This window comes from Aplysia californica, unplaced genomic scaffold (assembly GCF_000002075.1).
Source record: "Aplysia californica isolate F4 #8 unplaced genomic scaffold, AplCal3.0 scaffold00027, whole genome shotgun sequence".
Classification (NCBI taxonomy): Eukaryota; Metazoa; Mollusca; class Gastropoda; order Aplysiida; family Aplysiidae; genus Aplysia; species Aplysia californica.
Genome location: NW_004797297.1, coordinates 593,702 through 611,294, shown reverse-complemented (window position 1 = coordinate 611,294; position 17,593 = coordinate 593,702). Strand labels below are relative to the sequence as shown.

Sequence of the window (17,593 nt, the reverse complement as noted above, 5' to 3'; positions counted from 1 at the left end):
TGTGTGTGTGTGTGTGTGTGTGTGTATGTATGTATGTATGTATGTATGTAGGGCCTATGTATGTATGTATGTATGTAAAGTTTAGCAATTTTTTATGTCCACTATTTTGGTTCGATATGTTTCAAATAAAGTCCTTCAGACAGTTCAAAATCAAATGAGCTCCAAAATATTTCGCTACCTCAGAATTGCAAAGTTCTATCTGACATTTTTGGTGGTTTTGAGTTACTGAGAGAGTGAAATAAAAAAAATAAAAAAAATTGTATGTTCTATTTGCTCTCTCGAGATCGTAAGATCATTCGGAATCGTTATCAAGATATTCAAAGAACTGCTTTCGAAAAAGCTTGACATGATGTGAAACTCAAAATATTTTACGTCAAATTTCTCAAAAGTAGGTATTGGGCAGCTAAAACTTTGTAATTCTGAGGTAGCGGTTTGTTCTCGTTCTCCCAGCTCCGACAGCCACCTGTATAAGACAATCACCTGTAGAAACAGCCACTTCCCATTTCCTCCCTTGTGCGTATTCTTTACATTATAGTGACTTTTTGTAAGACATCCAACTGCCTTAGACAACCATTTTCTCTTCGTCAATGTGTGGCCGTCTCAGACAATATCGATTGAACATGCCTCATGACGATGGACCAAGTGTCCGGCCTTCGAAGTGGTCTACAATAATTATGGCAAGTAAGCTATTGAAACATCGACACATTTACCTTTTCCTACTTTTAATGTTTCAAACCCCCGACCCCCTCCTCTGTTTTGTTTTTCTCTTCCAGTCTGGCACCTACGTCACCATACCGCAACTCTTCCTCCGACATCAACAACTACAAATGTCTGTTCCAGACGAAATCTCAGACGACGAATCAAAGGGGGGAGAACTACAGGCTTGACAGCGCTCTCACTATAAATACTATAATATGAATGACTATTATCATCTTTGATGAATCTGTCATAGATTTATTAAACCCGTCATTGACATCGCTGTTTAAATGTATTAAGCCTAGAAAACAAAATTTGACCAGAGAAGGAAACAACAGTTTAATTTTTGTAACAATTGTACTTACAATATCATGTTGTTTTTTGTTTGTTTGTTTTTTTGTTTTTGTTTTTTCTTGCTTTTTTCAACATTCAGATTTTGAATGTCAACAAAATATTTTTCAGCGCACGTAACCGATACCACAGATTAATTAAGAACATCGCAATTTAACTTTCTTCTTCGGTGAGACCCAGCCAAGAATTTATGGCTTACCTTGAAAACTCCCCAAACAATCCAGGCTGGGGCTTGGTATATTTTAACAGCTGGCCCACGACATATAATTTATGACTATCAACACTTGGGCCAGATGTGACCTTCCCTTGGACTGAGTAGTTGCTACTGAATAAATGTATAATAATACTATACTATAACATAATAATATGCTCAACTGATGGATGATGTACAAGTTTATGCTTTTTAACTCACTGAAACATTGGTTCCTAATTTTACCTCAATAGGTTTATATGATGAAGTTTATGTTATGGTATGTTATGTCTTTTACTATAACATTCAACGTGTATATAATAGTTTGTTTTTAAGTCAAGAGAGAAAAGACACTACATGGAGGCCACATGTGAGAAGCCTGCTACGCAATACACTCTCTGCTCCTCCTAAGGCTTAGCTTTTGTCAGACCTGTTTGTATTTTGTGAGCAAAACAAGTTTGTGATGTAATGTCATTCCCCTTGTTTTGTTTTAGGGTTTGTTTGTTTGTTTGTTTGTTTGTTTGTTTGTTTGTTTGTTTTTATTTCGTGATCTATTTTGCTTTATTTTTTGTTTGGGTTTCGTTTCCATTTGCTTGTTTTTGTTTTCTTTCTTTTTTATTGGGGGGGGGGGGGATTAAATATGCTACTAGAGCCTGTCAGAGTAAATTACGACGCATGGCCTACCTATTTTATTTTACGCCTCTTTTCTGGGATAAGAAGGGGAGGGGGGGGGGCGCATAAAGTCCATTGCTGTGCTGCACTCAAAACTATCATTGCGAACTCCAAGCAGTTTGCTAAAACATAAAGGAAATACATGGACATGAAGAATCTGATCGTAAATGTTCGTGTGCTCTGATCAGCTTGTGGTGGAGATGCATAATTAATCCTATGGTTTGAGAGTGTTTTCGAACAAGGCCTGGACATTAAAGTCATCCTTCCACGACCCGATCGAGTTCGCAAGATTTTGTGCGACAGTAAGCCTTTAACCATATGCGTCTCCTGAAACTGGGACCGGGGCGACGTTTCATTTTTAAACTTAAATGATAAGCAAACAGTGAAAAAAGTAGTAACAGAGCGAAAGAAAAGAAGGGAGACTTTCCAACGAGGGCCTCTAACCACCTGTGTCTTTCTGGATGAAGTGCACTCGCTATTCACTCAATTTACTTAAATCGAAATGCGGTAGCTCCTGAAAAAGTTTCTATTTTCGACTCGTTTTCTAAACGATTTTCTCTCTTCTCAGAACTTTTAGAAGGGGGCTCTCGTAATTCATCGAGTATTAGGGCAGATATCTCACATGCTAATACTGCCATGTAGTAGTTTCACAGCCCCTATCAACATTAAGCCTATGGGTTATTAAAGAGGTAATATACCTCCCACATATTATCCGTCTCAGATACTACCTTGCCAAGCGGGAGAATATCCTTGATAATTTACCTTACTTTCCCAGTTCAAGAACACTCTGGCAGAGATTCGAACCAGGTTCATCTACGCTGTAGCCCAAAATTTGAGTGTATCAGGATAGACTAAAACAAATGAACCAGAAACAATAATTGCCTTTATGCCTCCCTCTGACTTTTCTCAATAAACAGTAAAATACCCTGTCTTGCCAGTTGCACGACTGGCTTTCCTCACACATTTTATTTTTATGTACGTTTTTTTCTACTGCAATTTATACAAAATGTACTCACTTTAATAGGTCTATTACCCGCAATTTTCGAAAGTATTTATGAATAAAAGAAAGAAAAACAATCCAACTCCAAAGTTATCTCGTTATGTTATAAAATTTGCATGTAGCCATTGTATTTTGTCTTGTTTCCGTTTGCTTTCCCAAACACTTGGACGTAGAAATAAACCGGCGGGATTTTTTTAAAATTTATAACGTTGCCTCTCCTAAACCAGAAAGTGAGAGAGCTATGTGAGATAAACCTAATGGTGGAAGAGTGCTAAGAGCTACTCTCTATAGTTAGGAGAAAGCGGATGCTAGGAGAGTGCTAAGAGAGAGCCAGAATGAACTGGAGAGCAAATTATAGGACGAGGTGTGTCAGATTCTCACCACAAGATAAATCCTGCTGAGTAAAATAAAATGTAGAAAAATGCAATACTTTATATGGGCAGACGGTGGTAGCAACGATAAAGCAGATGATGGGAGAGTGATCCTGGTAAGAACTAGATAGGATAAACCAGAATGAAAGCATAACATAATTGCAACTGAACTTTTATTTATAGTGCAGTCAAAAATTTGAGGCGCTACTTATTGTCAAATAGCTCCTCAACTATCTAACATAAACTCTCCAGCTTTTGCACAGTGACTTGTATCAATTTGTCTTAACAGATCAATATTTTTGTAAAGACCTCTCTATTCTAGAAAATTCCTGAATAAATACTAATAAACAATTCTAGTAGGTGGTTTCTACTGATTTTAAAAGGTTTACAGCTGGGACAATATCGCTTTTAAAAGTAAGTCCGTCATTTTTTTCCCAATCGCGAGATTATCTTTACTGAACGCATGTTTGAGAACTTTTAGTGCAAAAAAGTATTTACTATAAAAATTAATTTCTTGCAACTTGTTTTGCCACTAAAAATGTCATTGGTGAGCTGTGACGTAAGCCATATGAATGTACAAAATGTGTGTGAGGAGCGGGAAGTGTTGTGAACAATTCCATTTTTTGTATGAAGGATATTTGTAGTATTCTAAGTAAAGTTATGAAGAAAAGTTTTTTTAATCCAGCCTCAACTGTTGTGGAAAAAAATTATTAAGTTAAGACAATTCGATACAAACTGCTGTGCAAAGTATGGGTGACATTGATTCACCCATTAAAAAGATACATAGTTATGCCACAAATTTTCGACCGCACTATAGTAGGTACTAGCAACTTTTTTAAAATTAATTTGAGTAGGCGCATCTTATGGATCTGAGAATCAAATAGTTTTGGTACTCATGACCAAGCCTTGTAAAAGATCTCCACAACAAAAATCAACAGAATAAACACTGCACTTTTCAATAGTCTACATTTATTTTACACATTTGTTAACCTTGTCCAATTTTCAATTGAATAGTATAAAGCATTAATTTCATAGTTAAACAATGATGATTTTAAATAAACTATCTATTTATTTTATGATGTGAAAAAGTGGCATTCCATAGCTGTGCTAAACTTTTGGTAACAAATCGACTCATTAAAAATAGTTACAAACATACAAAAATCCAACGCCCACACACATACATGTCAGCTCCAAATCAACAGCATATTCTTTTAAAGCAGGTGAATGAATAAGAGATTCCAGTGAACCTGAAAGACAATATATTTGATATCAACATAACATTTGTAAATAGAGTATACAATGGCAAGACACCAATAATAAATAACAGAGTACTATACTGGTCCACTAACTACAACATAGTAACAAAAATGTTCAAAAGTTATACACCAACACATACAAGACAAAGTGCACACATTTCTAGTCCTATCTGAAGAACCCATTACTCCATATTATTAGCCATCATATTTTGTCTGAGCAGACAAACTGGCTCTAACAGTACCAAAACCAAGCATGCTGCAACTTCCATAGAAAAAAAACCACAAAATACACACCTTCATATTTAGCCGACACTTTTTTGTCAGCTGTGAAATTGTGATTCATGATCTAAATAAAACTGACAAAAAGTTTGTTTGTTTGTTTTGTTTTTTGAAATGGGCAAAATGTATTAATTATAGTGAAATAACTGGTCTTTATTGTTGTAATATAATGATCAGCCATTTATACCAAAAAGATAGAAACAGAAAAAAGTAGCAGAAATATCTTGAGTTACCTCATGTCAAGGTTTTAAACAAAACAAAAACTTTGGCCATCAAAGAAATAATGTAAGTGTTTTTCTAAGTCTCAATCGACACAAAGCAGAGAAATAAGAATAGAGTAAATATATCAGAAAAACAAAAGCAACTCATACTCTGAAATCTTGTGACCACACCTCTACTGACAGAAAGTTTAACAATCTGAAAATATCTTGAGTGAGATTTGTAGGCCTATAGGCCTACTATAAAAATTAAACGTAGGCCTACCTTAAGATTTGTCAATCCTGTGACAGTGGCCTTTATTAAAAAATCACAGGACAAAATATATTGAATTTTAATATTTTTAAAAAACCTTATTTTTCTGACAGTATTATTGAAAAATCATGACTGCTTTCATTCCTCAACCCCTAAAAGATGAAATACCTGTATTTAAACAGAACAAATTTATACATTTTATTTCTCCTTGGAGGACAATATGTAAAGATAAAATATCTACAAATATAGTACATCAAGTAGTTTATATTCAAATGTTGGGGGGGGGAGACAAAAGATTCATCCTTGCCATAGTTGCACTTAATTAAGCATGCAGCAATAACTGCGAGATCAACACCAATATAAAACACACAGTTTCTCAGTTCTCACAAAGCTGAGGAACCTTCAGGTATAGATCTATTCCTAAAATCACATTATCCACATGGCACTCTCTCGCAAAAGACTTCAACCAACGAATATTATATTCATCACAAAGAAAAGATTTTCTTAACCAAAATCTTTGTCAGAGTACAAAAATATAAAAAATTTTTTTTTTTTTTTTTAAATTTGATTTTAAATAACAAATAAAAGCTATGTAGTACAAGCACACCAGGACTACTTAGAAAAATTAAGCAACTGAATGGGAAAAGTTTATGTCTCGATTACTAAATCAGGGGAGGTGACTTTTTGTGCACTGCAAAGAGCATTCACTTGCTGGTCAAGTACAATTCTCTCCTATGTCATTGAAAAGTCAAATAACAATCTCTTTCTATTGTGCAACAGTTTTGGGATAAAGAATGAAGGTTGATAAATGCACAGCAAAAGACAGACAATTTAATGTGCAAAAAAACGTCCAACCAGGTGCTGTGCATCAAATAAATGGCAGTCTTTACAAAGTTAGCCTAATATAGGCCTAATAGATGGAATAAAAAGCAGCTGTAAAATGTTAATGTGTAATCTCCATCACTTTCACAAGGGCCTGAGATATCGCTTTCCTATACAACGACTATAATAATATTTATTATTAAATTAATGCAGGGTAGACAAATTGTTCAAAAATGGGTAAGAAGTGCAATATAGCGAGCGAAAACCTTACAGCCTTTTTCCTTGCCAGAACATCCATTGAAATGGGCTTATTGCCCTTATCCACACCATAAGTTCCATATTAAGTCCATCTTTGATTAACTCTTTGAGCTCCTTGGCTTCCGTGACCTTCTGCCTTATCTCCTGAGTGAATATATTAGGCCTACTAACGTCATATTATTGTCAGAATCACATTCCATATCCCACTCAGGGTAGTCCTTGTCATTACCAGCATCTAATTCAGAAAGACCTTCAAAATAATCAATAATGTCTTGTGTAGTAAACACTGTTTTCCGTAGGCGTTCTGACTCAGGTGGGATGGGTAGGGGAAGGAGTCCCGCACACCGGTGTACTGGTATCTAGGCACACAAGCAGTTTTACGCGCCACCTGTGTACCGGTTAAACCAAGCATAGATTTTTACAAGATCTCTTCTTTTTTTTTTTTAATAAGCGCTGTGCTGAAAAGCATTCTCTGCAGATAATTTCAGATATTTCGTTTCAAATTTTCCTTCTTTTTTTTTTTCTTGTTTTCTTGATTATGATGTGATTCAGAGAAATAAAAAGGGAGAAAAAAATATAGACAACTATAACAGGCAATAGAGAAAAAATACTCGCTGACTTACAGATGGGGACCTACGTACATTGTTTACAATCAAAAGTTGAAGATAAATCTAGTGTAAAAAATGATCACATAAAGTTCTTTAATAATATTAAAGGAGAAAATTTGGAAAATAAAAGTAATACTTTGAATAAAAAGCAAGTAGTTCAAGTAGTGAAAATAAACAAAGTAAATATGATATCACAAAAGTACTATTTAAAGATTTTATATATCAAAAAAGGAATTGATCAACAACTGAGATCTTTATGCTAAGGTCTCCATAAAACAAAAGTTAACAGCTTAAACAGTATTATTACTGCCCCAGAACAGCACAAAGAAAGGTAACGAAAACACAGATTCAAAGGAAATGGTAAAGAAAAAGTGATTATAACTAAAATAAGTACAATTGTGTCAGAGGAATTGAAAAAGAACAATCAACTTAGTCTGTTATAACAGACCAGCTTTTGCTGTTATGTATATTATATCTATACCTACTTTTATCCAAAATATTAAATACAATGTAAACTCTATGGGACCAACAACAGATATATCTGACGAAAAGGATTTTAATATCATTTTAGCTATTAAAAGATTTGAGTGTGCTGAGTGCAAAATAAAGCTGTGCTTCTGCAATTGATAGAAGAAAAAGCTAGTGTGGCATGGACACAAAAATAACAAGCAGCAGGCATAATTTTTTTGAGGAGATAAAGAAATGCTGGTTGAGAAAAGTCTACCATACATTATCCTCCCATTGACATGATGGTTGTATTGACCCTTACTCACTAGCTCTTCTTGTGAAATCCAGTAAGGAAGTTGATTAGGCTACTCCAAAACAAGATCAACTTGATAAGTTTTGTTTGACTTTCATGTACCATGTTCTAATTGACAGCAGACAGCACACAGGCTACATGTTAAAACTCTTGACTTTGAAAGGCTTGAAGTTCAAGATCGGAAATTCAGAGTAGTGTCAGAGCGGAATTGGTGTTCAAACAGGGAACCATTTGCTGTGCAAGCCTGCCCAATGCTCAAGGTGCTTAGAAAGAAATATTGGCACAGCCCTAGCGCAGAGAGACCCAAAACTTTACAGGGGCCTGGAGGACCTGCGGCGAATAGCAGCCTTTGCACTAGAGACTGGGACATCCATTTAAAGATGAACAAGAAGAAGAAGACGATTATGAAAGGCTATAATTATTCAAAACCAACACTCCCACCCTTCTAATCAAAAATCATCCTCAACAGAAATAAATAGAGCATTGGTGAGTGGTTGCCACATATCACAATTATTTTGATAGCTTTCATCACTTGTTTCGTATTGCATAAAAAATGAATTATAAATGACAGAAAACATAATTTGTGATCCCTTTTTCAACATTTGTCACAAGCAAAACCTGAATTTTTATTTAGATACAGTTGTCTACGCCTAAGATCCTGGTGCTCGAGAGCAAGGAAAATGCGGGATCTTAGGCGAACAGGATCTTAGCCAACGCACCAAGGGAAGAATCTATGGTGACCTATGTTCAGGCCCAAAACCGGTAAAATGGTCTCCATTTACTTTAAAACAAACCGACGTGATCCCTGGGTGGGTTTATGACTTCCGGGGAGTAAAGAATGGTCAACCTTGATGACCAATCTCAGTGGCATGAGGCATGCCCTATTCACTCATTATCCCATTGTGAGTCTCAAGATCTACACTTATCCAATTGTTCCTCCCCTATACCTGTCCAAAATTTATAGCTTTCCATCTCTGACAAAGTTCCCCCGCCTTTGTCATTACTCACCATTGTGTTTTGACGACACCAATTAAAATTCAGTCTGTCTCGCAAATTCGGCAGTAGAGACAACTAGGCAGTGGTCAGAAAAGAGTTCACAGCTTCATGCGATCCCACGTGGAGTTAACTTGTAAGCCCTATCCACCCAGCATGTGATGTAAGTTTAGGTTGAGAGCTTAGATGCGATGTTTGGGGAAAATAACAGCACCGCCGAGTTCACACCAAGATGTGATCCCATCTGGGGCAAACATTGTATCGTTTCATCAAGATTCACAACGAAGATGTGATTACATTCACAAGAGTGGCACATCTGTGATGGAACAGGCAGTTCAGTGATCGCAAATTTTCACTTTTGGTTGATCAGCTGTGCCCACCTGGGGTTTTGTTAATTAAATTGTGATCTAAAATTAGGGATATTAGCCGATGTGGACCTTCAGCGCAGGATCTTAGGGGTGACTTTTGAGTAGAAAAAAATTATGTTTTCTTAAAACAGCAGAAATTAAGCAGTGGGATCTTAGGCGTAGACTACTGTATTATATTAATATATTTGATTTCATCAATACAAAATACCAGATCTCCAATTTTAAGCTTTTATAAAAAATGTGATAAAATGTTGCAAAGTATTGCAATCAACATATTAAGATGACAAAAAGCACTTCTGTAAAATTCTCTTTCTTCTTTAAACCACTTACAAATTTAAAATCAATCTTATTTCAGCTGCCTTCATCCAACCTGAGGTCCTTCTCGCTCTATCATTTCAGCGTTATCCTCTCTCTTCTTGTTTCCTTCTGATAGAGAGTCCTCCTCTGGCACTGAATCCTTTTTCTCCTCAACAGCGTCCATGGAAGTATTGTAAGAGAATTGAATCAAGCCATCATCTTCAGCATCCTCATCTGTCTCTCCCTCCTCTGTCCGTCGTTCCTCATCAGTGCTCACTGAGCTTTTAACCCCAAGAGTCTCCAGTTCTGCGGTGTCAGGCCGCAGGAAACAGTAGCACAAGTTGTTGCATTTATGAAATTTGAATGCCTCAACAATACCTTTAGGCCCTTTGTCTGTTGCAGATCCAAAACTTGAATCGACAGAATGAATACATGGAGTAGTAAGCAGGTAACCTTTTTCTGTTTGCACACCCTGTAAATGGAAAAAAAAGAGAAAAGCAAAATTAATTAAATACAGTGAAGTCCACAAAACCAAACACGGTTAATATGAAAACGGCAGTAAACCAAAAGAAAACAAAGTATTATCACTGCGCTAGCAAAATATGGCACATCACATTTTTGGTACTTTTGTGATAAAAGGAAAATAACTGTTAACTAGACTATATATATCATCTAAAAATGGTAAAACTTGCCATGTATATTTCTTTTGAGACTGTCAGCGCATTTTTGTTTTGATTTTTACCCAAAAAAATAGATATATAGTGCATTTACCATCAAATTTTTAAAAAGGGTAGTAGCATTTTGGCACAACTCTCGAGTTTCGCCATTTTGCTAGTTCAATGACGATATTATAAGTAGGCCCACTGTACGGGGTGATCCAAAAAAAACTGAACAACTTTTTTTAAAAATATTTTCCTCCACACAGAAGTTTTGCTTTTCAAATTTGTACACAACATTTGGAAGTCAAAAGGAATTTGTCTGATATTCATTTTCGATAAATCCCCTAAATAGTTTTGCTCTACACAGGGCGTAAAAAAATACCATTTTTAACTATGTTCCCATTTTTGTAGCATGAGGCACAAGTTTGCATGAGGCCTACCACTAAAAATCCCAAAGATTGTGCCATATTGCAAACTGCAGCAGTCTAACAGGCCAACAGAAGTTTGCAGACATGCAGATAGTTTTTCTCAAATTTCCTTTGCCTGCTGAGATCATGGTTAAGATCAGTAAAGAGCAGAGAGCTTTTTGTATTGAACATTTCCTCACCACTAACTCATTTTGTAAGTTTCGCACAAGGTACGGAAATAATGTTGAAGTGCCCTTAAGGACTTCTTTAATGTCAAGGGTGGAAATGGTCCATCAGTTAGGACCTGTAGAGAATCAGAACCAAAAATTCCTAAACAAAACGACCACTTTAGGTCAAACACACACCCTTTAAACGTCACCAAGGTTCAGAATTTAGTAGATGAGCCCCATGAGATATCTGTTCATAGACAATGCCTGCAGCAATGACTTTCCTTCATCTCAACAGTCTGCATCTCAAGGCATATCTTCATCTACGGCTGTACTATTTTCCCGTTCACGAAATTATCAAAGGATAGCAATGTGCTCATGATTCCTCTGTTGTTTGAAAAGTGTGAACATTTCCTCTAGGACATTTGGTTCCTTAGCTAAGCCCACATTCACCTTTCAGGTTATATCAACTCTACATATGCTGTCTACTAGAGCAACCTCATCCCCCCCTATTTTCTCAAGAAACAGCTTCATATATTGTAAGATGTACAGTGTGTGTGGCTTTGAGTACTTATGGTTAAGTGGATCCTTGTGTTTGGCCACCACTGAACATTACGAACAACACGTTCAAATGTGTCGAGTCCAAAGGAGGACATATATAGACCATTGGTTTTCGGAATTCCAGAATTTAAAAAAATATTTTTCAACTCTATTAGGAGAAAAGAAATATTGTTTAAAGGTTACAGTGATGGAAAGATTAGATTTTTTTAATAAAAGGAAAGGAAAAAACCAAACCAATCATTTCATGACTTTCTTTACCAGACCGTTTAAATTTGTACATTTTGAATTTATAGGTGGTTTTTATGAAAGCCATTCCATTTTCGAAAATAAGTTTATTCCTTGTGAATTTTATGTCAAACAAATTCCTTTAGAATGAATTATACCTGTTCCAAATTACAGTATTCTAGTACAAATTTTGTACAGGATATTGAGAAAAAAAGTTGTACAGTTGTTGTTTTTTCATCACGTACATATTCCAAATCTGTTAGATTGATCTTGATATTTTGAGATGGGTCTTTATCATAAATGTGCTTTACTTTGGTCTTTGTAGCATTTAACAGCCAACTGATCTGTCCTGTGCATTTACTCTGAAGAAAATTCTTCTCATACTTGCAATATCCTTTGCCATAAGTTTTTAATCATCAGCATATCTGAGATTTTTTGAGTGTTCATCCTCTACTTTAAAGCCATGTTATTTATGTTTGCCTTTCTTATTTCTGCATCGATACAGACAAGATGAACTGGCAAGAAAATGTAGTTCCAGAGACTACTGGAAATGAGGCTCTCTTGAAGCAAGCAGTCTCACCTGGACCATGCAGCCTCACCTGAAGCATGCAGTTTTACCCGAAGCAAGCAGATTTACGTGAAGCATGCAGTCTCACCTGAAGCATGCAGCCTCACCTTAAGCATGCAGTCTCACCTGAAGACCACACATGACATGATGGCCTTGACTCTCGTGATAAGAGTAGTGAAGAAAAGCATCCAGAGACGTGGGGTCTTTGCCCAGCCGTTCCCCTGTCTTTCTGATGAAAACTTGGAATTCTCCCTGGCAAATAAAGAAATAGAAAACAAAATGAGAGCCAACAAAAGATGTGTAATATACAGTATAATCCACTTATATCGACATGCTTTGGGAAGTGGATTTGATCTTGATATATAAAAATGTCGATAAATGAAAATACAGTCAAACCTGTGTATAACGACCACAGATTGTCATGGAAAAAAGTGGCCATGTAAACACAATAGGACGTCTTAGGTAGGACTGATTAAAATGAAGAAAGCAAACCATTCTCTTCCGAGGTCCAAACCAAGGCTGAACTCAGGCTTTAGACTGCCGTAAGGCAAATTCAAAAGGGTTTTTGTTTTCTCAAAAAAAGAGGGGTGGGTGGTGTAAGAAGGGTGTTTTTTTTGTAGCTGTTTTGTTGGTTTGTTTTTTTTTGGTTAGCCTTCTTTTGGTAACTGATTTTGTACAAGGGTAAAATAAAAGAAGTATTAAGTAAGTAAGACAATGAAGACCGAGTGCCATGTTAAAACAAACAAACCGGTCGCCACCACTCGGAGAACAGGGGACACTTCTGTCTCAATTTCACATCAACGTCCATTGTTACTTTGTTTCAGATTAGTTAAACAAAACAGTGACCAGTCACTCATACACGATTTGTGAACGGGTTGTTGGTGGGGCTTATAGGTTATGATGGATCACATTTGAAAATGTGTTGTTAGGCCTATCCGTTGATCAACTTGGATAAAAACATTAATTCGAGGGACTATTAATAACGACAGGTGAATGGACTATGATGACCTGTCCACAACGTGAGGAGCCGATTCAAAATTTGACAAAGCGTCGGGCAATAAGTGACAACACCTGGCCACCTGAGGCAGGTAAATCTGGCAGTGGGTTGACAAAAATAAGGTGGACATGGCCGCGTTGGACAGGTCACCGTTTTACACAGTTAAATTGTATAGAAAAAAACACAAGGGGATAAATGGAAAGTGGCCGTTTGTACAGGTGGCCGTATTGTACAGGTGGCCATATTATAACAGGAGGCCGTCATAGCGGGTTCGACTGTTTAAAGCCAAAGAAAAAAAACAAGGGGAGGTCAGCTGTAAAATACAACACTACTTTTTTAAGCTGGTTGCTTCCCTTGATTCTTGAAACCAACAAGGGGCAGAAGGGGGGTGTTGGAGTTACGGTACCAAATGACCGAGTAACGCGAGGCGCGAGGCATACACTACACACCAGCGCTAACTTTGTTGCAGCATCTGATCTTTGGAAAGCCTGTTTATGGCCGCTTGCTGGGGAAAATGGAAAGGCAAGACACTGACTCGCTGACCGTGGCACCTGCCAGCGACAGACTGAGAATTGGAAGGGGAAGGAGAGTAGGCGATGGGGCGTGGTTGTAGGAAGGTGATACCCAGCACGTGAGACAATCACGTCAGTGAGGCACTGTACAGTGTAGACCCTATATATATGACCTACTAAAGCCTGGTGTGTCATATAGACTACTTGGATGGTATATGGACTTAAGGAAGAACTAACGCGTTGACCGTAAGCGCGGCTTTTTTCCCCATTTATGTTCCTGAGCTTAGCCGGGTACCCAGGAAGCATGTCGATAAAGCAGAGTGGGCAAAAAAAAAGTCGATATAAGAGAAATTTTTTAGTGAAGATATTGAAAGAAAAATTTCGTAATTGGAAAATATGTCAAAATGTCAAAATGCAAATAAATCGGATGTCGCTATAAATGGATTATACTGTAGTATTGATTCCGAGAACACACTCTAAGAGAAAACACAGTACCGGGTGGCATATGATTGAAGGTGGAACGCCCAAGCAATGCATCAACTTGCAATGATTTTAAAAACTATTTCAGCATAAAAATTAAATGGGCCTCCTGATGTCTGTTTATATCCCAAAAATTAAAGCGTGAGATTTACAAGGAGTCGAAAACCAAAAAGAAATTATCCATTGAACCAGGTCCAAGAAAGCCCTTGACGGGAATCCAAACATAGACCATCAGCATTTTTAAGCTCATTCAAGCATAACACCAACTGAACCTACACAGTACAACATCAAAAAAGCATTGGAGAGTCTCTATGGTAATTTGGTGTCTTTATCATTACACCCCCTTCACAACAGTTTACATCAGTCAGAAGGCAAGCTACTTCTCAGGGCTTCCAAGTGCTGCAATGAATTCATCCCAACAGGAGAAAGATTTAGAGATAGCATATCTTCCCCATGTGGGAGTCAAACTCACAAACTGTGCATACAACATGAAGAGCAAAACTTTTTACATTAAAAAACTACAGCAGTTTGAAGAGTCTAAAGTGTTCCAACTTAGTTTATAATATATATATATATATATATATATATATATATATATATATATATATATATATATATATATATATATATATATATAATTTATTTGAGACAGACAGACAGACAGAAAAGTGTAATTATTAAATAGAGCCGAACCTGCTCTAACGGTCACCTGTATGAGACAATTACTTGCCCAACAGCCACTTTCCATTTCCACCATTGCGTATAATTTACATTATAATGACACTTGAAAATACAAACACCCTATCTAAGACAACAACTTTCCTCCTCCACAACAATTAGTGGCCATCCCAAACAATTTCGACAATACTATTTGTTTCATAAACTGCTGACCTGTTTGAGTAGATTCTCTTCAATCAAGACCCACTCTTTCTTATCCACGTGTCGAGATTTGTGAGGGGTCAAGTAGAAGCCGACGCCTAGATGGTCCACCGTGGACTTGAGGGGTAATGTGAACTTGATCTGGTAGTGATCATCTGGCACAAACTTGTTAAATCTTTTTGCGATTTTACGCGCCATTTTGTGCTTGCTGATTTCTGCATCACACTTTGACTCTGTGCCAGCTGCATCTCGGAACACCTGCAAAAAATAGAAACCATATTTTATTGAATCCAGTTTGATATATTACAGTTACAGATTATCTTGGAAAAATAAACTGTTGGCGAAAAATTAATTTCATAACAGTTCCCACCAACAAATCAGCACAAGTAAAACTTAAGTTTATGATGGAGTATGCAGAGCGATATGTGTATATTGCATTCAGATAAAATCAGCAAGCTTAAACTCAAGTTGTATGCCACAATATGTTAAATTGCATTCTGACGAAATTATGAAGCTTACTCAAAGGCCGCAAAATGTCTACTAAAATTGCTTAACCCCCGTGAAACATCATGACGAATGATTTTCAAACTTCTTTTCACGAATGGAAACATAACCCAACTTCAAGTTAATGTTGATACTAACAGTAATATAAAGTACAAGATCAATTTTAGAACTTTTGAACCAAGAGGGCAGTCCTATGAAGAGTAAATTGAAAAAAGAGTAAAATATAAAGAAAGTATATGAACCTTAACCCTGTAAGGCCGGTGCACCTAGAGATAATATAACCCCATTGGCATCGTCCAGGGATGGGGATATATGGGGAAACAAATTAAAATAGGTCCAGAGTTCATATATAGATATATGTGGTTAATTAAGATCTCAAAAGAAAGCCAGAATTTGTAGTAACGAAGTAACATGTACCCCGGCCTCACCTTCACAGCAGCATGTTCACCTTTCCTTGGCCCCTTGCCCTCAAGGTGGCCATGGTAAATTTTCTTTCGGGGTCCTTTTGCTGATGAGTGATTGTGAAAACTTGCCTTGTATCCCTGGCCGCAGAGGTCTGGGCAGGAAGCATTGGTTTCATTTTGAAAATGCAACACTCGTAATGACATTCTGAAAACTGGAGAGAGAATAAATTCTTTTTTAATAGATCACAAAAGCGAAAAATCTTGCTTTTGAAGGACTTTATGTGAGAAACAAATGTATTAAACACAAAAAAGTGAAAGTTGTTATTGAAGGCATCAGGGATATGCCCACATATTATGTAGAGTTCACTTCATTGTCAGCTCCAGTAAAGTACAGTTGTCACTATATAAAGCTTTATAAGTGTTAGTAAGAATTTTAATATCTGAAATAAACTTTAACCATCACATCTGCAAGAGGAAGAAGGTAGCAAAAATATTATAAGAATCTATGATAATCATATGACTACTCAACTTTAATTTTCTGCCTCATCAACAGTGCTAGTAGATGATCTCACCCAAAATATTTTCTTATATTCCAATAGCACTAGTCACTGTTTATCCAGCTGTCAACTGGAATTACATCACACAGCAGACTTCCGGGGTATAAATCAATATTTATTCTACATAAAGGCAACCTGACCCCACTACCATAATAATCATGTATCTTAATTTTCTCTACCAGGAGAGTACATCACAATTTAACAGGCATCTACTTGTAGGCTTTTAACAAGTTTGCGTATACATTCAAGAGAAAAGAGGGTGGAGGTGTGTTTGGGGGGGGGGGGGTAAAAAAAGAAAGACTAAAGGGAGGTGGGGGTCCTTCACAAGTACGGTGGTGCATTTCAGACAGAAGTATTGTTTGCTCGGGGCTCGGACTAACTAAAAAAAATGGCTCGGGGATGAGTACAGTATAAACAATAATATTCTCAGATCGACCGCTGTTGGTCATTTTCTCATGCAAGACTGAGACAGTGTTGTACTGAGCCACGCAATGTCTGTTTCTAGCTGTGCTCCTCCGTGCTCTCACCTGTTCTCAGCCTCGAAGTCGACGAGTTCACAACCAAAACATAAAATATTGTCGGCTTCCTCACCTTTCCTTCCGAGTCAAAAATGTACGGTCACTGAAAAGAAGTATTTAATTGGCTATCCCAACACACGAATCGTTGTTACTGCCAAGGTTTGCGTTAAAAAAATAAACAAACAAACAGAATACAGACCGGTATAATATCCGCCTCCACGCTCCCCACTCGTTCGTACGTTCGTGCGTGCAGTGGCGTTATCAATCACGCGCTGTGAGAGTGCTCGCTTCGCAACTCGCCAGCTTACCGGTACCGCCTTCACTGACGACACAGGTTACCCCGGCAGTCACCTCTCTCGCTGATTCAATAAATTCGCCGTATGGAAAGTTACATAAACAGAATGTAAAACAAAATCTAGTAGAAGTCATCAGTCAAAATGTCGAAGGGGAAAACAATTCGTACATCATAAAACTTGTTTGTAACTATCCCTAGTCAGTCGTCTGTGATTATCTCTTTGCTCGGTTACATAATGTAGCTTACGAATATACTTATTGAATGATTGTATTGCGACATTTATAGATATGTAATGTGCTATACGCATAATACACTAAAAAATTAGTTGACTCACTTGTTATGAAACATTGTATCGTCCACCAACCCTACGGCCGACAGCCTCATTCCCTCGGTATTTCGAACCCTCGCCTAGAAACTCTCTCTCTCTCTCTCTCTCTCTCTCTCTCTCTCTCTCTCTCTCTCTCTCTC

At 37.1% G+C, this 17,593-nt stretch overlaps 2 protein-coding genes across 6 annotated transcripts in view; one reads left to right on the top strand and one right to left on the bottom strand.

Moving 5' to 3' along the window:
* LOC101862772 overlaps window positions 1-1,780 on the top strand; it is a gene marked incomplete in the record, with an annotated part of 33,228 nt that extends 31,448 nt beyond the window's left edge. The window contains 1 exon segment of the mRNA XM_005091285.3: window positions 774-1,780. Coding sequence (XP_005091342.2) covers window positions 774-887 — 114 coding nt within the window.
* Window positions 1,781-8,538: 6,758 nt separating this feature from the next.
* Window positions 8,539-17,189, bottom strand: LOC101849348. Of its 5 annotated transcripts, none has more exons than XM_005091217.3 (5): window positions 17,030-17,189; window positions 15,780-15,967; window positions 14,860-15,105; window positions 12,106-12,231; window positions 8,539-9,864 (listed from the first exon to the last, which is right to left on the bottom strand). In XM_005091217.3, the coding sequence occupies exons 2-5, from the start codon at window positions 15,957-15,959 to the stop codon at window positions 9,457-9,459; spliced, it is 960 nt and encodes a 319-aa protein (XP_005091274.1). In that variant the 5' UTR covers window positions 15,960-15,967; window positions 17,030-17,189; the 3' UTR covers window positions 8,539-9,456. The 5 variants fall into 5 exon arrangements, with proteins under 5 accessions (XP_005091274.1, XP_005091276.1, XP_005091275.1 ...); XM_005091219.3 differs by lacking the exon at window positions 17,030-17,189 and adding an exon at window positions 16,904-17,002; XM_005091218.3 differs by lacking the exon at window positions 17,030-17,189 and adding an exon at window positions 16,840-17,001.
* Window positions 17,190-17,593: the final 404 nt, after the last annotated feature.